Source organism: Natrix helvetica (genome assembly GCF_964273705.1).
Source record: "Natrix helvetica genome assembly, chromosome: 6".
Lineage (NCBI taxonomy): Eukaryota > Metazoa > Chordata > Lepidosauria > Squamata > Natricidae > Natrix > Natrix helvetica.
In genome coordinates, this window is record NC_138553.1 from 39309428 (window position 1) to 39332453 (window position 23026).

General features: G+C 40.6%; 1 protein-coding gene across 1 annotated transcript in view; it reads left to right on the top strand.

Annotated features, from left to right (window-relative positions):
- The window catches only part of KITLG (KIT ligand), a 60794-nt gene that overhangs the window by 22121 nt on the left and 15647 nt on the right, over positions 1 to 23026 (top strand). Inside the window, exons 2-3 of the mRNA XM_081957326.1 lie at positions 14452 to 14565; positions 21348 to 21410. Of these exons, the coding sequence (XP_081813452.1) occupies positions 14452 to 14565; positions 21348 to 21410 (177 nt within the window). The remainder of the gene's footprint in view (positions 1 to 14451; positions 14566 to 21347; positions 21411 to 23026) is intronic.

Consider the following 23026-nt stretch of genomic DNA (forward strand, 5'->3'; position numbering starts at 1 on the left):
TGCCGTGTGGCTGCTCATGAGCATGGTCACCTCATAGCTGGTATGTTGCGCTGCTGCGACAGCGCAGCACACCCATCTGCCCCTGAGGCTGTGCCTGGCTCTTCAGGCACCCGCTTGCAAGAGAGCAGCCACCCGGCAACCCCAAAACAATAAGCCCCCCTGATAATAAGGCCCAATCAATATCTTTGGGGGGGGTCAAAAGAAAATAAGACCCTGTCTTATTTTTGGAGAAACACGGTATATGCAAATCCTTTAATCCACAACTTGGTTGTGTCATCAGACATTTAAAAAGGAAAAGTAAGTTTTATTGTCTTTGCAGTTCCCAGGTGAAGTGAGTAGAGCTGACAGGTTTCTGTGTGACAGGAAGAAGCTGGGCATCTTAATGTTCCCTTGTAAGCTTGAACCTTTCATCCTGATATCACACTTGTTATTTTATTTTCAGGGAGTCCTAGAACAGCCCTTCTAGGTAAATATTTTAGGGGATAAAGAAGTTCTCCTTTTCAATAAGTACAGGTGGAACTCGAAAAATTAGAATATTGTGCAAAAGTTCATTTATTTCAGTAATGCAACTTAAAAGGTGAAACTAATATATGAGATAGACTCATTACATGCAAAGCAAGATAGTTCAAGCCATGATTTGTCATAATTGTGATGATTATGGCTTACAGCTCATGAAAACCCAAAATCCACAATCTCAGAAAATTAGAATATTGTGAAAAGGTGCAATATTCTAGGCTCAAAGTGTCCCACTCTAATCAGCTAATTAAGCCATAACACCTGCAAAGGGTTCCTGAGCCTTTAAATGGTCTCTCAGTCTGGTTCAGTAGGAATCACAATCATGGGAAAGACTGCTGACCTGACAGTCGTGCAGAAAACCATAATTGACACCGTCCATAAGGAGGGAAAGCCTCAAAAGGTAATTGCAAAAGAAATTGGATGTTCCCAAAGTGCTGTATCAAAGCACATTAATAGAAAGTGATGTGGAAGGGAAAAGTGTGGAAGAAAAAGGTGCACAAGCAGCAGGGATGACCACCGCCTGGAGAGGATTGTTAGGAAAAGGCCATTCAAAAGTGTTGGGGACTTTCACAAGGAGTGGATTGAGGCTGGAGTCAGTGCATCAAGAGTCACCATACACAGATGGATCCTGGACATGGGCTTTAAATGTCATATTCCTCTTGTCAAGCCACTCCTGAATAACAAACAACATCAGAAGTGTCTTACCTGGGCTAAAGAAAAGCAGACCTGGTCTGTTGCTCAGTGGTCCAAAGTCCTCTTTTCTGATTTGCATCTCATTTGGAAACCAAGAACCCAGAGTAAGGAGGAAGGGTCTTCCATAACATTTTAGCAGTGCCACAGGCTGATAGCTTCCATGCCACGCCGCATTGAGGCAGTAATTGCTGCAAAAGGAGCCCAAACCAAGTACTGAGTTCATATGCATGCTTATACTTTTCAGATATTGTTCTATGTCCAATCCTTGTTTTATTGATTGCATGTAATATTCTAATTTTCTGAGATTGTGGTTTGGGGTTTTCATGAGCTGTAAGCCATAATCATCACAATTATGACAAATCATGGCTTGAACTATCTTGGTTTGCATGTAATGAGTCTATCTCATATATTAGTTTCACCTTTTAAGTTGCATTACTGAAATAAATGAACTTTTGCATGATATTCTAATTTTTCGAGTTTCACCTGTATAATTCATCTCCAATTGCAAAGATCTCAGAAAAAGAAGTTTTCATCTTTACATTTTCACCCAATTCCTGCTTCTGTTAATCCACTTCCACAACTGGGTGTGCAAGATCACATGGTTTATATCAGAATGTTGCTAAAGTTAAGCAGGCCAGAAATATTTTTACTCCCAAGCATAAAGGAAAGGAGAATGATGAAATGTATGTAATTTGAAAGTTTAAGTATATGAAAAGGTAACTAATTATGTATTTATTGATATTTCTTTACCCATTTGCTCATATACAGTTCTACATTGTTAGATCTTGGACTAGGAATCTAAATTATTTTATGAGAAAAGACCAAATAACTTTAACCACAGAGAAAAGGATTGACAACCAAAGAATAAAAAAACCAAAGGATATAATAACCTCCCCTCCAGGTAGGGACAGAAGAGTATGAATACTTAATTGACCACCCTCTCTCTTGCACAAGAATATTTAGAAGCTTATATTATTATGACCAGAAGATTTCTAGTGAGACAGGAAAGAATCATAACAGCTTTACTTTATAGTTCTTTAGAGGCACAAAATGATTGCCAACATTACTCATTAAGTAGATAAAAGTTGGTTGTAATTTATCGACTATTGACTCAGTCAAGTTTCTAGGATGACATCAAATATTAATTATAACTTGAATCTGCCAGAATTCTTTCTTTCATAACCAAGGTAAATAATGGGTGGCATACATGCATATTCAGTGTAGAGTTATACTATTATTATGGCTGCTTGTGCAGTAAGCTAGATGTTTATACTGGATTTGGCATTTTCATCCATCTATCAAGTCTTTCCCAAGAATCTGGGTTAGGCAGATGTTGTTTCATAAAGTAGAATGTAAACTGAGTTGTCACTGTTTGCAATTTTCTGTTGATATAGTTGACAATGCCATTGGTGTTCAAGAGGTGCTCCAGAAGTTTTGGGATTGCACTCAAGGCATCTATTACTATTGGTACTACCTCTGCTTTCTTTTGCCAGTCATTCTATTTGCAAGTCTTTGTATTTTGTGATTTTGTCCAGTTGTTTCTCTTTTCTTTGGCTGCCTCCTCAGATACTGTAACTTCCAGCCTTTTTTTGGTCTTTCTTATTAATAATAACTAGTTTGGGGTTTTGTGCAGAAAATGCTTGTCTGTGAATTCTAAAGTATCAGAGCACTTTTAGCAGAATTAAAAGTCCTGAATAGGAAGACCAGAAAAATAATGATAACGAATCAAGCCCTTTTCACCCTAGATATTCAGTTATAACTGCACTTGTGCTGTACATAAGTTGGTTTGTTTCTGGAAGTGAGCTGGTACTTGCACTTGATATTACAGTATTGGCATTTTTTAATGTTTGTGCTAGCTATTTTTTGGAACAAGCTTCAATACAGGCAATTTTATTCTGTTATTTTTGTGCTGTTCTAAATGCTCCATGACTCTTCCTCTTTAGATAGAGAGTTTTGTTCTTTCTGAGGCAGAGGAAAAGGTATCTGTTTCCAAATGAAAACAATTATATAGCTGTGCTGACTTCCCCTGCTGTCCAATCCCCTTGGTTTGCCTCTACAGTCCTAGTTGCTTCCGACAAGGCTTTGATTTCTTTGCCCTGGTAGACGTTTGGAGTTCTTCAAATTCTGATCCTGTGAATACTTTATTTTGTATTGTAAATCACCATTTATTTGCTAGCTTCTGTTCTTTTATTTCTGATTCTGGATATTGTTTTTCCAAGAATTGGTGCATTTCATTTCAAATATCCTTCTGTTGTTGGACTTGATTCATAATAACAGAATATTATTTCTTTTGGTTTTATCTCTATATATTTGTGATAGGCAAACCCTTTTTTCCCAATAGTTCTGCAGCTGTTGGTCTGGTTGCTCAGCCAACAGTTCTAGATCTTGTAGCCCATTTTTCACCAGATGTCCAGGAACTCCAACACCTATCATGGTTCTTGTTGACCAAGTTGACGATGGACCTGGTACAAGGTTCTGAAATAAAATCTTTCATACCTGTATTTGGAGATACATAAATTACACACACACACACACACACACACATGTATGTATGTATGTATGTATGTATGTATGTATGTATGTATGTATGTAATTCAAGGTGGCAAATGAGATGGATCACAATTGAAAATTTGCAGATGAAAACTCCTATCCTTGGCATCTCCAAGCACAGCTAAGAAAGATTTTTATTTGAAATCTTAGATCATCATCAATAGTCATTGTCACTGAAGATGAATTGAGCTAGAAAAACAACTGATTTGATTTCAGCATGAGAGCTCATCTCTGAATTCCCTTCTTTCCAAATCCGTTAAAATGATCTTTTCCTTCCTTTTGATTTTGTGCCATGGATATGAGTGATTTGTTCTTTACCTGAACTTTCTTGGGCATTACCATATTAAAACCAACCACAAGGCCTAAAAGCATTGTAGTTTTCTAAAGAATGACATATTAACAAGAAGTAAAATGTACCTTCCCCCTCCCCACCCCACCCCCAAAAATAGGAATAACAGAAAAACAAATCTTAAAATAGAACGTGGATCTGGTTATGAAATCTGCATTTTAGTTGCAGTTATTTTTGTTCTGCTAAAGAGATATCTTTTTTTTTTGTTTTTTCTTAGTTTAATATGTCCTATAGATCTGAATAAATAACTATAATATTGGAATATTAATGTGTTAATGGCAAGAAGTGAGGATTAAGAGAATATTTCAATAAGACCTTTAGATCAGTTTCTCCTACAAAGATCTATTGCAGTAATCTGGAATTCGAATCCTAACTAGATGCATGTTAGGGTTCTTCTGAGATTCTCACATCCCGTGTCCTAATAACATATTTACTTCTTTGGAACTTTTCTGCATAAACAGCTGGAAGAAATGCTATTTCTGTCACTATTGACTGCATAGTACTAAAAACAATATTTTCCAGTGTAGGAGGGGGAGTGGTCACGTGTGGGTATTCTCATAGCCTGATTGGTCCAAAGACTGAGAGCAAACGCTTAAATACTCCTGGCTTTCCTTTCCTTCCCAGTTCCTCTCAGTCTTTTTGGTCCAATCACTTGAGAATCTGTGTGTAGGTAGGAAATCTTTGAATTGTTGCTTTCTCTAATTTGATCTGGATTTGGCTAATTGGGCATTTTAAATCGTTTCCCAACAATTTTTAAATTTGCAGCTGTGGCCCAAAGGGACAGTTTCTGCCTCTAGGCGGTTTTGGGGGGGCTCTTGGGGGTTCCTGCCTCCCTTCCGAGGGCGCGGAGCCTAGCCCGACTCCCGGGACTGCGGGGGTGCCGGCTCTGGGAGCTGCAGCCGCGCCGAGGCTTTTTCCCTTAAAATGGAGCCTTTGGCGCCACGAGGCTCCAGCAGCGGCTAGACAAGCCGCTGCTCGCCGGAACGGGCGGTTTTTCGCTCGGGGAGGCGATTTTGATACTGAGGCGAGCAGGTGTGTGAGGGGAGTGTGTGCGGGCCTGCCGCGAGGCCCCTGGGTGCCGCTGAGCCATCTTTGTTGCAGCCGGAGGCCGGAGAGCCGGAACATGAGGTTTCGGCCTTTTTCTTCGCCGCATTTGAGTCCGGCGGCCATATTGGATCACGCCACGTGCGCGCAGCTCCCATTGGACTTGGGGAGCACTGAGGCCTAGGCACAGGCGGGCGACCTGCCTGAGGCCTTGCTGCAACAAGGGTCCAGGCTCCGAAAGGGCCTACAGCGGCCTTCTGATTGCGATTTCCAATCTCCTAGACACGTGAGTAAGGCGATGGAAAAGGGCGCGATTCTTCCCCAGGGCCAGGCCAAGGGCCCGACAGGAGGGGGGCAAGCCCAGGGGGCCGGGATCCCTCGGGTGCTCCAGGGATGGCCCAGAGGCCATCCAGGGCCTCCACCAGGGAGGAGGCAAGGAGGCATAGGGCATTGGAAAAGACCTTTGCCAGGGCCGAAAGGCAGGCCAGGTCTGTGGGGCGGGCCTCAGCCAGCAGGTCTCGTTCGCCCATCAGGCCTAGATCGATTCAATCCTCTCCCAGAGGTTTCAGCCCCTCTTCCCCCTCTGTGTCTCCACCCAGGTCCCGTAGGTATTCTAGGAGGAGGGGGTCTCCCTCTCCTTCCCCCTCTATCTCGCCAAGGTTAGCAAGGGGGGATGAGGAGGATCCCTTGGAGGGAACTTCCAGGGGACCTGTTTCCTCACGTAGGCTGGCTCCCCAAGGACCTAGCTCCTCTTATGGAGGGGGGGAGGATTTGGAGCACCTCCCAGAGAACATTAAGAGGCTTATTTCGACTGCTATTACTAGGGGCATTGCACAGAGAGACAGGAGTTCCCTCTCTGCTAGGTCTCAGTACAGGGCATCGTCTCCGTCTATGGTGAGCGAGGCCTCAGCCCTGGGAGAGGAGAATCCCCAGGGTATGGGGTTCTCTGAGGATGAGGAGACTGCTAGGCCCGAGAGGCCTCCGCCCAAGGGTCTCTTTCACCTGGCCATGTTCAAGATCCTTCTAAGCAAGGCTAGGAAGACCACCAAGGTGGGCACAGGTGATCCTACGGTTCCTCCCCCGAGGGACCCGGATATGGCCATGTTTTCAAACACGGCCACTAACAAGGCAGAGATTCCGGCACCCCCTTTGTTCATGGAGGTTCTGACCAACCAGTGGTCTCGCCCTTCCAATTTCCCTAACCCCGGGAGCAATGACCGTCACTTCTATAATGTGGAGCAGAGCTTTACGAAGGCCATTCAGCTACCTTCCATTGACGGCCTGGTGGCCACCCTGGTCTCTTCCTCCCCAGTGGTGTCTGGTGACGCGGCTGATAAGTTGAAGCCCGAAGATAAACGGGCGGAGCTTACCTTGCGGAAGAACTTTAACGCCACAGCGTGGGCCATTAAGGCGGCAGCTGCTGCGTCGTATTTCAATAGGGCTACGGTCATGTGGCTGCACCAGCTCCAGGATCGTATTCCGATCCAGGACGAACGGTTGCACCAGGATCTGTTTAAGATCATTGCGGCTGCCGAATTTTCCGCTGACGCGACTTTGGACATGGTGAAGTTCGCGTCTAGCACCCTGGCCACTTCGGTGACTTCTCGCCGTCTCCTGTGGCTGCGTAATTGGCAGATAGATAATAAGGCTAAATGGGATCTGGCGGCCGCCCCATTCAAGGGCCCCAACCTCTTTGGGGAGGCTCTCGACCCGATTCTTGTCGAAAACAAGGACAAGAAGAAGGTCCTCCCGTCTTCTACAAAAAAGTCAGAGAACCGGTCTCATCCTTACCGCAGGCAGTCTTATAGAGCATCTGAGTTTGATCATCAACAACGCTTTTCTTCCGGAAGATTTGCCGGCGGTTTGGCGCGCCTCTGGTGGATCTCTTCGTGTCTCCGGCGAACACGCATCTGCCCCGGTTCTTCACTCGCTTTCAGTCCCGGGGGGCGGAGGGGACGGACGCCCTCAGGAGCAGGTGGCCGGCGGGCCTCCTATACGCCTTCCCCCAATTCCGCTCATCCCGGGGGTTATCAGGAAGGTAGTGGCGGAGAAGGCTCTGGTATAGTGGTGGTCCCCTTTTGGCCCAGGAGACCTTGGTTCGCGGATCTCACCCAGCTTTCGGTGGCCCCTCCGTGGAGGATTCCACGGGAGGAGGTGATCTTGCGCCAGGGGGTCCTGATCTATCCGGAGCCCCAGTGGCTTCATCTGACCGCATGGTTGTTGAACGGGGATTGCTGAGGGCGGCCCAGCTGTCCTCTGGGGTCATCCGCACCATCGAGGCTTCCAGGCGTCCGTCCACGAACCGTATCTACAACTCGACTTGGGACGCGTTCGTGAGGTGGTGCTCCCATCATCAGATCTCTCCGACTAGGGCCACCATTCCTAATGTTTTAGATTTCTTGCAGAAGGGCTTAGAGAACGGTCTGTCACACAACACCTTGCGACGCCAGGTGGCTGCTCTATCTTCAGTTCTGGGGGGAGTGGGGTCCTCCTCGCTATCTCATCTTCCCCTGATCAAGAGGTTTCTTAAGGGGGCGGCTAATCTCCGGCCTCCCCCTGTTCACAGGTTCCCCACGTGGAACCTGCCCCTGGTCCTCAGAGCTTTAACGGAGGCTCCGTTCGAGCCGCTTAGGTCAGTTCATCTCAGGTTCTTGTCCCTTAAGGTAGTTTTTCTTGTGGCGATTACATCCGCTAGGCGTATCTCAGAGCTGGGCGCCTTGTCATCCAAAGATGATCTCTGCCACTTTCATTCGGATAGGGTTGTGCTTCGTCTTGACCCTACCTTTCTTCCGAAGGTGAACACTCCGTTTCACAGGGCTCAGGAAATTGTTCTGCCGGACTTTTGCCCGGGGCCGTCTTCAGATAGGGAACGGCTCTGGCACCATCTGGATGTTCGTCGGGCCTTGCACATTTATCTCCGGCGGACGGCGGAACTCCGTAGGTCAGAGGCCTTGTTTGTTTCCTTTCAACCCAGGACCTTGGAGGCTAGGGTGTCTTCGGCCACCATTGGCCGTTGGCTGCGTCAAGCCATCCAAGAGGCGTATGCGGCGGCGGGGCGCCGCGTCCCTTCAGGGATAACGGCCCATTCCACTAGGAGTGCCACGACTACGGCGGCGTGGGCCACTAGGGCCCCCCTTGAGGACATCTGTCGGGCCACCACTTGGGCGTCCCCGACGCCGTTCATCATACATTATCGTCTGGATTTGTTCGCTTCGGCGGATGCTGCCTTTGGGAGAAGAGTGTTACAGAGAGTGGTAGCAGATACTCCCCTTGGGCCATAGTTCTTGGTTGAGTTATCCCTCCCTTGAGACTGGGCTTTGGTATGTCCCACACGTGACCACTCCCCCTCCTACACTGGAAAAAGAACGTTGGTCTTACCTGAACGTGTCTTTTCGGGGTAGGAGGGGGAGTGGTCACGACCCGCCCTATTTTTGATGTTAGGGCCAAGGGGAGCCCGGGGTCCTCCTGGGGAGGGAGGTTGTGTTGTTTGTGTTTATTGTTACAGTTCTGCTGTTCACCTTCGAGGAACTGGGAAGGAAAGGAAAGCCAGGAGTATTTAAGCGTTTGCTCTCAGTCTTTGGACCAATCAGGCTATGAGAATACCCACACGTGACCACTCCCCCTCCTACCCCGTGCGGGCCATCATGGGGAGTACTAGGTACTCCCACGTAACACCTCTCCTGCGCGAGCTGCACTGGCTGCCTGTGGTTTTTCGGGTGCGTTTCAAGGTGTTGATTACCATCTTTAAAGCGCTCCATGGCACAGGACCTAGCTATCTGCGGGATCGCATCCTGCCGCACACATCCCTGCGACCAATTCGCTCTCACAGGGAGGGACTTTTCCTGGTGCCGTCCACCAGGCAATGCCAACGGGCGGCGCCTAGGAGTAGAGCCTTCTCTGTGATGGGCCCAACCCTCTGGAATGACCTCCCCCCCGACATTAGAACCACCACCGACTTCCGCTCCTTCCGACAAAAACTAAAGACTCACCTGTTCCGATTAGCTGGCCTGGCACACTCATAGTTTTTACCTCCTGGCAGATATATTTTAATTGGAATTTCTGGGGAACCATTTTAAATTTAATTCTGTGGGGTATTTTTAGGGTTTTTTTTTAAAGATTGTATTTTATATACTTTACTTGAATGTACAGTTCTTTTAACCTCCTCCCTCTAAGCATTTAATTATTTATGTATTTAAATATCTAAGCATTGATTTATCTATGTATTCTTTTTATGTATTGACTGTACACCGCCCCGAGTCCCTTTTGGGAGAGGGGGCGGTCTATAAATATGAATAAAAAGTCAAGTAAAGTAAAGTACCCCGAAAAGACACGTTCAGGTAAGACCAACGTTCTCTCTCTACGCAAAACACTACTTCATTACTATTTGTAAAACGTTACAAATTCTAAAATTTGTAATTATAATTTATCATTGGGGCATTTTCTTGGTTTTAAGGAGAGAGGAAATAAGAGAGGAATTATGTTTGAGACAAAGTGATATATCTATATATCTATATTTATAACTATATCTATATATCTGTAATATCTATGTATCTATTCACCAAATAGTAATAACAACATCTGTTGCTTATCGATGATATCAGTATAACCCACCAGAATTGCCATGATAATAATGATATTGAAACAGTTGCTAGTTTAAACTGCTTTAGCTACGTAATCTGTTCCAACATTTATGTTGGAAGAATAATACTACAGTAAAAAACAACAGTTTCTTCTTAATTTCACACATATTTGTTGAAAACATATTCCAAACTATTAGCAGTGTAAAAATTGGCATAGTTTCTTGGCAACTGTAGAAGCAAATAACTTTTAACTGGATTAAATTTATGGAAGACATCTTGTGTTTTCTTTTCTGATATATCAGTTATCATTCAGAAATGAGTGTTTCTTTCAACACACCATTTTCATGAGTTCACTTAAATTACACCCAGGATGCTTAGGACTGCCACAGAGCAGGGCTGTGTTGAACTATATTTGATTTTGCCCCTCCCCTCTGCTCTTCTGCTCCACAATGCATTGCGTGTTTTTCATTTAATGTCACACCCAGGGCAAAAGTCATTTTTTTGTGTATGCAAGTGCTTCCTGATATTTCTATGAAGCTTATTCCTATGAAGCTATTTGCCTAACAAATACAATATATTGATTCACAGACTTGATAACAGTCATCTAGAATCATTTTTTAAAACTACAGCAATGATTGCAGCTGAATTAAGTTGCTTCTCCTTCTCCCTTCTTATGTTCCTATAAGTAGAGGAAAGGAGATTATACTTCAATAGCAAAATGCATGCTTTACATACAAAAGAGCTCAATTCAATCCCTTACCTTTCTAATAAAAGACATTAGGGAAAATTATTATGCAGCAAACTTAAATAATTATTGCCAGTTCAAATATACTGCTGGTAGCTCCATATATAAAATTAGAGATGGATTGGGGTTCAAATAGATCCTAACCATGTAAGTTTGACCTATGAACCTCACTATCCAAATCATTGTATCTGATATTAGACTGATAAGATGACCATTTTTGTTAGATACTAGCTTCAGTTATAATGGTTTCCACCAAGGTCCTCTGTTCCGGCGGGATCAGAGGTTTAATCTCATTGGTCGAAGGGTCTGACAGCTCCCTATAAAAGCGCTGCTGTCAGACTCAACCTTCGCTGGATTGTTCATACTTGTTGTGTTATAATAAAGAGCTGTTGTTACCGTTAGCCTGTGTGTGCCTGTCCATTACCCGATCTAACACTTTTATCTTTCCGTATAGCAGGAAAGGATTATTTTGATGAAGAAAAAAAATGTGTTAAACATTATCTTCTCCAGATAGGTGTTTTTTTAAAACTTGTTTTATACTGGTGATCCACTGAAAGTCATATTCATTACCTGAGCAAATTTGATGATTCTCTAAACCAGGGCTGTCAAACTCCTAGCCCCTGGGCCGGATGCATCACATTCTGCCCACGCCCAGTTTAGCGAAGAGGAAAAAAGTCCCGATACTTCATGTGACTCCAACATGACAACATGAGCTAGAGAACCCTTGCTCTAAAGGGTATTTAATTCAGTAATTTTCTTTTGTTCACATTTTGAAGGGAACAAACTTTATCTGTATTATCTGGTTCTAATTTGCTGATTAGAAAGCAGTTCTCTTTAGAATTTTGTGCTTCTCCCGAAATTGCAAAACTGTCCTGGATGGCAAAAAGTACCAGCATGGGCATAAGAATAATTTGCTTAAGAGCACATAGGCTGCAGATAAAAACATTTTAAGAATTCTACTTAAATACCACTTCTAGAATCATTTGTTAAAATTGTAGGTCAGTGTGGAAATAGTAGAATAGTCAGGCTAACGTAAATATATAAATGGATGCAACAAGAAGGTGCTCCTAGAAATACATCCAATAATATCATCCAATGTGAATATTTATTAAATTTATATGCCACCCATCTCACAGAATAATAGTAATTAACTGTGTTTTTCAGAGTATGAGATGCATCTTATACACCAAATACAGCCATTTTTGCCTCCCAAAACCCTGCCCCTGCATCCCATTTTTGTGAAAAATTGGCTGTTTTTTACCAAAACGGGGGCATTTTTGCCATACCCCAGCCCTGCTGAAGCCTGCAGAGTGCTCCTGTCCTGAGGGCCGGGGAAGATAAAAACTTTCTCTTACTTACCTCTTCAAAATCTTGGTGCATCTTACACACTGGTGCGTCTTATAGTCTGAAAAATATGATAAGAGGTTTTCATGAGTATAACTTCACATGGGTTGTACATTTCAGACAGAATCCCTGATAATGCAGAGGTGCTTCTCATGAACTCTCCATAGGATACATCTAAAACTGTTCTCCATAGAGCAGGGCTGACAAACGGGCCAGATGTGTCACACACTGGCCACTCCCATGCCCAGTTTAACTAAAGGGGAAAAAGGCACGATATGTAATGTGACGATGCCTTGAAGATGCGAGTTTGACATCCCTGCATCAGGGGCAGGTTCCTGTACTGGTTGGTACTGGTTCACTTTGTGTGTGGTTTGCTTCTCTTGCCTCAGTTTCTGCCCACCTAGCAGTTCAAAGGCATGTTATATGTGAGTAGATAAATAGGTACCACTTTGGTGGAAAGATGAGCTGGTGCTTCATGCAGATGGTCAGAATCCTGCCAGTACTTGACCTTGCTGATTGTGATGCCCATTTGCTAGGCAGCTTCAGTGGTGGGAGAAGGCCCTGGAAAATGCTGCAGGTGTATGTTGGAAACCAAACAGGGTTAGCAGCCAAACCAGTCTCCTGGCTAATGTAATATCGTCATATGGTAAATAAATAAAAATCACATAAAAACAATTCCGGGAGACTTTTCAGGCACAGTAAACATGAGAAGTACATCCTGATTTTCTTTACTTTTATTAAAGTTACTAATTTGCCTAGATATTTTAACATATCAAAATCTAGTTATAAATCTAGTCATAAAAGTATTCCATGATAAGCTTTGATTATACTTTCCCCCTCTCTCTGTCTCAGTTCCACTCTTGACATATTGCATATGCACATTACTCTGCAGAGATTTAAACTGAGTCCCCAATCTAGTACTACGTTAAGCATTTTATAACAAGAAGTCACGAATGGAAAACTGTTGTTCAAAAATCATTTTAATGTCTTAATTTGTCTAATGTTTGTGTTTAGTAGCTAATTCCACAAGTAATTATTCCAGGAAGTGAACTATAGCTATGTATTTAATCAAGTTGGCTGGTGGAATAAACAGCCATAATCATTATAGTTAAAACTAACAAGGGTGTGCATATGGGCCCCTCTGCTTAGGGCCATAAACAAGTGTGTCTCTTGGTGTTAGATTTCAACAGAATGGGGTTTATTTTTTTTAAAAAAATGTATGTGATTTAGACAAAATTTAAACAATAAATAGATGCTTTATGTGTTTGGTTTTTCTACATCCTACTCAGAAAAAGCTTAAGGTGTTCATTTTGCCCCAAAATACCTTCCATGAAAAAAAATCTAGTTATTACAGATTACCATGTATATGTTCTTACCTGTTGTATAGCTCCTACCATTTATGAATAAATAATCCTGTATTATATTATGAATTCTTGATAAATCTCCCTAGTCCATTTCCATTATAGAACAGTAATTATGTAAGCATAAATAGTAACCATGTATGTGGTGAATTAACATAATGTCGATTTTTATGTATCTATTCCTACTGTTGAGGGGACATGGTGGCTCAGTGGCTAAGATGCTGAGCTTGTCGATCAGAAAGGTCGGCAGTTTGGCGGTACAAATCCCTAGTGCCACGTAACGGTGTGAGCTCCCGTTACTTGTCCCAGCTTCTGCCAACCTAGAAGTTTGAAAGCATGTAAAAATGCAAGTAGAAAAATAGGAACCACCTTTGGTGATAAGGTAACAGTGTTCCGTGCACCTTTGGTATTTAATCATGTCGGCCCCATGGCCATGGAGACATCTTTGGACAGTGCTGGCTCTTCGGCTTTGAAACGTAGATGAGCACCACCCGCTAGAGTTGGGAATGAGTAGCATATATGTGTGAGGGGAATCTTTACCTTTAACTTATTCCTACTGTCATCATAATGCAAGCAGTGCAAACACTTTATCGTTCTGACAAACATTTTATGTGAGTATTATTACAAAAAATGAAAAGGAGCTAGAAGCTATTTTTTTCCACCAACTGATTTTTGGATGTATTCTCTTCACTTTTTTTTCCTAACTATGCAATTTGTTTTTTGAGATAAGGCAGTCAAAATTATAGGTATTATTCCAATTTCAACCTTACCACAGGCTTCTGTGCAGGCACTGAAGTACGGTCGCTTAGTCACTTCCTGATAATTCCCTGCTTGGAATTTGCGTTTAATTTCAGCCATAGCACAAAAAATCAAGGCATGTTTAAACCAGTCTTTCCCAATTCATCACGATCAGTATCTATGTAAAATAAGAATTTTTCCTTCAAAGTAAAAAAAAACAACCATATTTTTCTGCTTTTTTTCCCTGAGGTGATGACAATGTTGATAGATTAAGGACATGATTAAAATTTTAAATATACCCCTTTTAAAGTTACCACATTTGCTTTGGAAGTTTGTTTTGGTTTCTGAAACTATGGTCATCTAAGTCCACATGTTACTTAACACTTCTGTCAAGTTTTATAACTTAAGGAAATTGTTTTATTTACAGAGCTAAAAAGAAAAGAAACCATATCTCTGAAGTGTATTTATATGTTGTCATTATGTAATTTGTCTTTACTATAGTTACCAGTTACATTCTCTCTCTTTTCACAGACTTGGATTATCACTTGCTTTTATCTTCAATTGTTCCTACTTTATCCTCTTATTAAAGCCCAAAGTCCCTGTGGGAATCCAGTGACAGATGATGTAAATGAAATTGCAGTACTGGTAAGTGGTTTCTTTCCAAATTTCTCACTAAACACTGTTCTGCATGAGATGAAAGGCGATATGCTTGGCAGAAACATGGAAGCTCTTTTTGGCTTGTCTTAAGTATTAATTTTAGTTCATTTTTAGCATGTAAGAAAATCTAATAGAGTTATTTTATTTTATTTTTAAATGGAGAGAGAACCCTGCAAATCTTTACAAAATACATGAGTCTGTTTCAAGCCGTAAAATAACTATGTTGTTTCCCAAGGACCCTTTTTTCATCTGTCTGTAAATTTTCCTCTTAAGTATGTGGTAGGTCCATTACTAAATTCTCTTCAACTCTAAAATAGAAGGAATATTTTCTATGCTTTTTATCATTGTGATAAATATATATGTCTGTGTCTATCTTAAATCAAGACACTGAAAGTAGGACAGTCCCATATTCAGAGCATAAATTGGAACCAGAATCTGGGTCATTGAGCAAACAAGCCATGAAGTAAGACACCAACGTGGCTGCTTTGCTCAATAACCACCATCTCAGCTCTCTGTCGTTAAGCAATTTCTTGCATCATTAAGTGGACAGAGTCTCAAGTAAGGTGTGCTAGATTCCTTGAGTGAGGGAAATCCCGGGAGGCCCTGCTCTAGCACTGAAAAATCCTCTGAAAGTTAGATTTTCAAGGCCAAAGCAGAGAGATGCCTATGTACTCCCTGAGCCAGATCTTCCTTACATTCCTTACATTCCACATGGAACTGGTCTTTTGTAGTTCAGCTTCCCTCTCTTCTGGGCCATTCCTCATAGCCAATGCCAACATTTCTTTGCTTCATAGAAGATTATCCATTTTCATCCAAGGGTCATAAGTGGATAGGAAGAGATGGAGAATATGTTGCGGTCATTACGATTTTCTACTAAATGCGAGTTGTTGAATGTTGTTCTAAGAAAAGGCAGGGAATGGAACAATGTTACAGGACATGGCTTTCAGCATGCATTGTGTGAATGATACGCATATGCAAACAGCATATGAAGGAAAGTCAACATCATTCAACATAGGCCGTATAGACTGAGTGAAATATTGATGCAACTTTCTGTGTTTTTACAAACAGTACTTAACGCAGGTCATACATTATGCAAGCACAACTTCTTTCCTTGGCATGCTGATGGTCCCTTTCTTGTTAGAAAAAGACATCCAAAGATGTGATACATTTTAACAGAAGTTGTTTCATGTCTGTAGCAGTCAAGACCCAACAAGCCAAATCAGATCAACTAATCTTAGGCTGCGACCTGCTAGAGGTTTGATCCTTCCTTTTGTTACAGGTTTTCCTCATCCCGTCCGTTTTTAAGCAGTCCACAAATCCAAGTTTCAACAACTCCTAGAAAGCTCTCTTTCCCATCAGATAGCATAAATCACAGTTTTTCCATGGCGTGAACAATCCCTTTTCCAAGTGTAATATGAATGTGAAGATCCACCAAGTGAAAATAATTAATTTATTGGAATTTTTAAAAGTTCCTTTTGGGTTTTGTGGCATGTAAATAATTGTAATTTAGCTATCAACTGCTTCTTATTACAAGGAATGATATCTTATAAGGCTCTTATAGACATATATATTTATCTAAGCTAGAAACTGGGCAGGCATCTTATGGCATTCCAGGACACAAGGAAGCATAAATATATTTTGTCATTATTACTAAAATAATCAATTCACTTTGAGTTCAAAGCGGAGCATGCAGCAAAAGTAGGGCAGAAAGATTTTTTTAAAACCTAGTAAAAATTGCAATGGTGAAAAGATAGGATTAGAAAGAGAGTGTGGGACTAGGAAATTCAAACATGATATTTCTATAATTTGTCATTAAATCCTAGCATGGTGACTCTGAATTTGCAAAAGAAATAGAAATGGATGTCACACCAAATATTCTGCTATAGTTCCGTCAGTATTTACATAAGTAATTTTAAGTTCATGATTTTTTCTTTGAATAAGACAGCATGCCAGTCTTTCTCTCCCTCTCCCCCCCCCCCTCTGTAATAGTTATTAAAATGTTCATGCTCCTTCACTTTGTAATCTTGGCTACTTAGATTTTTTTTAAGCTGTGCATGAAAAGAGCTTGACAGGCTTTGATGCCAGTAAAGTAGGTTTTATACATAATGCATGTCAATTCTTGTTGTGCTTCTCGATCTGGAACAGATTTAATCTTGCACTGACCTTCCTAAAAGAAATGCATGGTTGCTGACAGTGTGAAGCCTCTAATCTCTCTGAGGATACTGAATAAAGAAAACAGGATCTTCTTTTTTGCTTAAAGTGTGGCTGATATTGGAACTGGCTAAGAGATCCAAAATCCTCTTGTATTCAGATGAATCTGAATGATTCTTTTGGCCATGCAACCAAAAGGGTGGTTGCCCTCCTCAAATCTACATGAGGAGATTTGTATCTTCCAAATCTAAAAGATGATTTTGAAGTTGCCTTAAATCCTGGCTTCTTCCAGAGTTGTGAACCATAGATTTTTTTATTTGGGAAAAAAATAAATTACATTTAGTGTAAGATTTCTCAAATGTATGATATTATTGAGGCTGCCAGTCAAACGTGGATGGGACCCAGAATTAATTAGGGGAGTGAGTTTCAGAAAACAAAACAGTGAAATCTGGATCATCATATCTTTACTCCAGTGTAAAAAAGAAGGGAAAGGAAAAGCATCTATATAATCCCTGTGTTATATATTATACAGTTTGTTCTTGAGTCGCAAAGGTATAACACAGAATTATGTATGACTTAAAAACTAATGCAAGATCTGAAAAGCCAATATTGTACAGAGTAGATCTAGGAATTTAAATTAGTAACTTACATAATCATTGATTTATCTGAATTTACTTAAATTAAACTAAATCTGAATATAACCTAATATTTGATTTTGCATTAAAGTCACATGCAGAGTCCAAATGGGCTTTTGATAAATTATTCTAGGTATATCCATTTCTAAAATTAATTAAAATGGAACATGAAATCCCCATTTAAAAATGGTTAAAAATATCAATAGAAATTAGATATCAATAGAAATTGACAAATTTTGTAAAAAGTTCACATTCCTAGGAAATGTGTATTAAAAGTAATTTTACTGTGTTTTCTTTTGGTTTGAATATCACTTGTTTGACAGGATTGTGAGATGTAAATAACATTATCTTGCCAAATGCTAGCTCTTCCCTTAATTGAGTGACCTATTTTATTAATTAGACAAATGAGTCTAGTACAGCAAATTTAAATGGGAAGATATGTTTGATTAGGTATTAGGTGAAGTCTCGCTACTTACTTATTAATAGGGATATTATTAGCACTGACTGATCCTTAATTACATTTTAAATTGGCTCATTCTTTCTGAAAACTGTTGGACAGTACCCAAGAAGCCAAATTCTCCTCTAGCAACTCTTCTGGGGGAAAAAATCATGCCTGAAAAAAATAGCAGATGACATTCATTTTGGAATGCAGATGAGCAGCCCAAAGTCTACAAGCCACCTGTAGCCCCCAGAACCCTACAGGCCTAGAAAGCCATACCAGAATAAACATAACTATAATTTTCAGACCCATTTTTTCCACTTTACAAAATGTTGGTGGATTGTTTAAAAGTTATAACTGTATCACTTAAAAAAGAAAAACAAATCCATTTTAGATCCATTTTTATATTTTACAGAGTTTTAATGGATTGTTTAAAAGTTAGAATTGTATTACTCTTTTAAAAAAAATATTTTTGAAAGGCCCAAAATAAATTAAATTAAACTCTGGTGATGCCATGACATCACTAGGTCCTCATCCTGTATAACCCCTAAATGGGATATAAAGAGAAAATGTTGCTCATTCTTCTTCTAAGGAAATTCATTTGTAGAGTAGAAGTGCTGTAACTTTTAGAAATATACACAAAAATTATAATTTAGGATTTATTGCGCTAATGCATGATTTTTTTAAAAAAAACACAGCGTAGTAGCTAGGTTCACACAATACACTAAGCCATAAAACATGAAGAGTCAGTGCAGTGTAGTGATTAGAGTGTGACTGGAGAAATCTAGGTTCAAGTCTACCCACAGCCACAAAAGTTCATTAGGGACTTGAGGCTATTCATTCCTTCTCAGCCCAACCTGCCATCCAAGTTGGTGATTGGAAGAAAAATGTGGGAGGAGAGAATATTATGCAAGCTGTTTTTAGCTCATGAAAAGAAGGAAGGTAAATATCTATCTAGGTAAAGGTTCCCCTCGCATATATGTTCTAGTCATTCCCAACTCTAGGGGGCGATGCATATCTCCATTTCAAAGCCAAAGAGCCAGCGCTGTCCGAAGACGTCTCTGTGGTCATGTTGCCAGCACATGGAATGCTGTTACCTTCTTACCAAAGTGGCCCCTATTTTTCTACTTGCATTTTTACATGCTTTCGAACTGCTAGGTTGGCAGAAGTTGGGACAAGTAATGGGAGCTCACTCCATTAAGCGGCACTAGGGGTTCGAACTGCTGACCTTTCTGATCGACAAGCTCAGCATCTTAGCCACTGAGCCACCATGCCCCTTAAAATATATATCTATGTAACACATAAATAAATTAGAATGACCATATGCATATCACATAATGAGGCAAAAATCAAATTCACTGCATAGTAGTTGCCTGGAGTTACATGATGATATTTCAGCTCTCTGTGCAATCATCAATATGATGAGCTCGTTTTATGTCCAAACTGAGAGATGAAGCCTACTAAATAATAACCTATAGTTTGGAGAAGCAATTATATAAGAATGCTCAATTAATAGGACCTGGACTAGATTTGTAATAAACAAATTTTGCCAGCTTAACCTTATCTCCTTTGACAAAGTTGGAAAATACTTGAGACATAGTGCACCTGGATGAGTGCCTTGTGCTATTCCCCTTCATAAAATGGTGAAATATGAGCTACTGTACATCTGTTAGATAGAGACCTACAGTTGACTAAATGATCACACCCAAAGGGTCTTCATCAATGGCTCCATTTAATCTTGGAAGGAAGTATGTGGTAGAGTGCCACAGGTCTCTGTCCTGGTCCTTGTGCCATTGAATATTTTTATCGGTGACTTGGGTGACTCCCTCACCCATTTATAACATTTGCAGGTGACTCATACATTTTTAATGAAAGGGAGAAAATTCAAAAAGCTCAGGACAGACTTGAATAGATGACAAAAATGAATAGGAAACAAAGAAACATAAACTTGTATATCTAAATAGGAAGAATGTAGGCAAAAATGGGGGAGTCCTGGAGTACAAAAAGGATTTGGGTATACGGGATGACCACAAATTAAACATGAACCAGCAGTATAATAGAGCTGCTAAAAGCATAAATATTAACTTTGGGGCATTAACAGATGATAAAATCAAGATAACAGGGAGTAATTATTTTATGCTGACCTGGTCGGATCTCACTTGGAATAATGTCCACCACACTTCAAAAAATACACGAACCCATTAGAAATAGAGGGACTATCAAGTTTTGTGAGGAGGATAAAAATCAAGAAGAATGTGAAGAATGGTTACTGGGTCTGTATATGTTTATATGTTTAAATTACAGAAAATATTACTAAGTCAAATTATGATAGCAACCTTCTAATTAGAATACAAAGGCTTTCAAGAAGGGCTATGGAAAAAAGGAATGAGACAATTAATCTCAGCCAGTTCAGCATGGCAAGGTCACCTGTGCCAACTCACTACTGCCAAGTCACTGCAGGACAACTACACAGCCAACTTGCCATGGGGACAAATTACCGCAAATGGCCAGAAGAAGAGTTGGGTGAGTGAGCAAGTAGGTGGGTAGAGCGCAGAGGGACAGTGGCAGTGGGCAGGGCAAGCAGCAGGGAGGTGGCAGAGGCTGGTGCGTCCTATTTTCCCACACCCCATGGCTGCCACTGCTACTGCTGTTGTTGCACTGTGTTCCGCTGAAGACGATGGCAGTGATGGGCATGGAGGTGGCAGCGGAGGTGTCCCATTTTCACATCCTCATTCCCACCACCATCCTTAGCATCTTTGGCCCAGAGCTTGGCACAATAACAGCAGCAGTGGTGGATAGTGTGAAAAGGGAACGTCCCTGGCCACTGCTACCTTCCTGCCACTCACCCCACTCAATGCCACTATTCCTGACTTCTTTTGCCCAGAGCTTTGTGCAGCAGCAGTGTCAGGGGGTGTGAAAATGAGAAGCCCCTGACCACTACTCTGTGCTCTGCCTACCCTTTCATTTGCTCACCTGCCTGGCTCTTTTTCCAGCAACCTGGGGCAAGTTGTGCCCACAGCGAGTTGCATATGTGGAATTGTCCTGCAGCAACTTAGTGGCAGTGAATTGGCAGAGGTGACTTGGCAATGGTGAGCTGGTGGTGCTGAGATAGCCACAGAGAGTTATCCTAGACCCATGGAAAAATATACTGACCCACTACAGAATTCAGATAAAACAGAAAAACAAGCCATTGCGAGATTTAGATCATGTACTTCCTCTCTTTCTCTTTCATAGGCAAGAGAACAAAGCAGAACAAAAGTCAGTTTGATATTAAAACAGGATTAAAACAGATATAGTCAAAAATACCTGGAAGGTATTACGAGGAACAGAAAAAAAATGTTTGAAAATAAATCTGAACTGAATCAATTGGGTGGTACATAATTCATTAAAAAATGTCAGCATTAAAAAATGCTCATTGCAATGTCATACAAGTGGCATGTCAGGTAAACATGTTAAATTGCCATAGGCATGATTATATGTTTAGCTCTATTTTCATTTTTCCCTTAAATAGCTAAATTGTTTTTCATGTTCTTTGTTGTCTGTAGGTTGGAAATCTTCCGTATGATTATATGATAGCTCTTAGATATGTCCAGAAGACGGACACACTGGTATGTAAAACTATTTGAATTATTTCAAAACATAAACATTTGCAGCATCAATTATTCTTGCTTTTCAATTTTTGGAAATGCAAACAGATTCTGAACTTTTTAATTCAATGATTTTTTCAAAATATTTTTCTTATAAAATTATATTCTGGCCAGAGACCATTACATTCCTTTTGGTAAATTAAACTTTTCCATTGAAATGCTATTAAAATGTAACATGCTGCATTTTAACTGTTTTTCCCCCATATATTTTATGTAATAATAACTTGAAATAAATATGTACATAAGAGCAATATAATTTTAATTATTTGTATATATGTAGTAATCAGATGAGTGAAGCAGCGTATGACTCAACCTATCTAAATCTTCATTTATATAAAATGAATCATTTTCCCATGGTAGATGGGAACAAAAAATCTTTGATTTTATGCTGCAGGAATATTCTATGATTCTTATGCCTGCATTTTTTCTGTCTCCTCTAAATTCCAGATATGCAGGTGTGTGGTTACTGACATACTCACGGTATTAATAAGGAATTCAATTTTGTTCATCTAATTAAATTGTAAAGAACATAATATTATAAATGGTTTCCTGCCAAGCCTCTAATTTTTCTTGCACAAAAAGCAAGACACATAACTGCAATGTTTTAAGGTTGTTTCTTTGCTGCTAATTAAAAGCCTAATTAAATCTGCTTGCTGGCAAAGAGAATAATAACTTTGTGCGTGTGAGAAAGATAATAATCTTTTCTTTAGTGAGTACTCAAAAACATCTTGTGAATAAATTTGGTGTTATTTGCCATGGTGGCAGTATTCCATAGGCTTTGCACCACCAGTTCCAACTTCGGAAGAATCATTAATAAAAAAAAAAAATGTAGGGCTATACCAGGTAGAGCCATGGTGGCAAAGTAGTTAAAATGCAGAATTGCAGGCTAATTCTGCTGACTGCCAGCAGTTTGATTCTGACCAGCTCAAGGTTGACTCAGTCTTCTATCCTTTCAAGGTAAAATGAGAACCCAGGTAAAATGAGAACCCAGATTGTTGGGGGTGACTCTGTAAACCGCTTAGAGAGGGCTGTAAAGCACTATGACACATTATATAACAATTAGTCAGGAAAGCCTTATAGGATAGATATCTCAGTAGATACTAATAATACTAATTAGCTTTAAATCTAATAGAAATGAGTTTGATGTTCATAACTGAAAATCAATGTTTGTCTTGCAATATTAATGGGCTTTGGTACTATTAGGATTCACACAGTAGTGTAAGTCAAAATCAGACAAACCTCATTATGACTTATTATGATGTATGGACATACTTTGTGTTAGAAAAATATGTTCACTGTCGAGGTGAACTCAGTCCATATATAAATGAAGCAACATTGTTGAGGCATAGGGGTTTTGACATGTAATTTGTATTCCTGACATGCAACATGAAATACATCTCATTTTAAAATATAGGACAAATTCAGTGCACCATAAATATTGGATCTCATCACCAGGAGTCAAGATTCATAAACATATTGAGTTGGAATGAACAAGATAAAATAGATCTTAATTCTTTTCCTTAGTGGATGTGAGAAACAAGAAGAATTAGCAGAAATTGGCTGACAGTCACAGATCC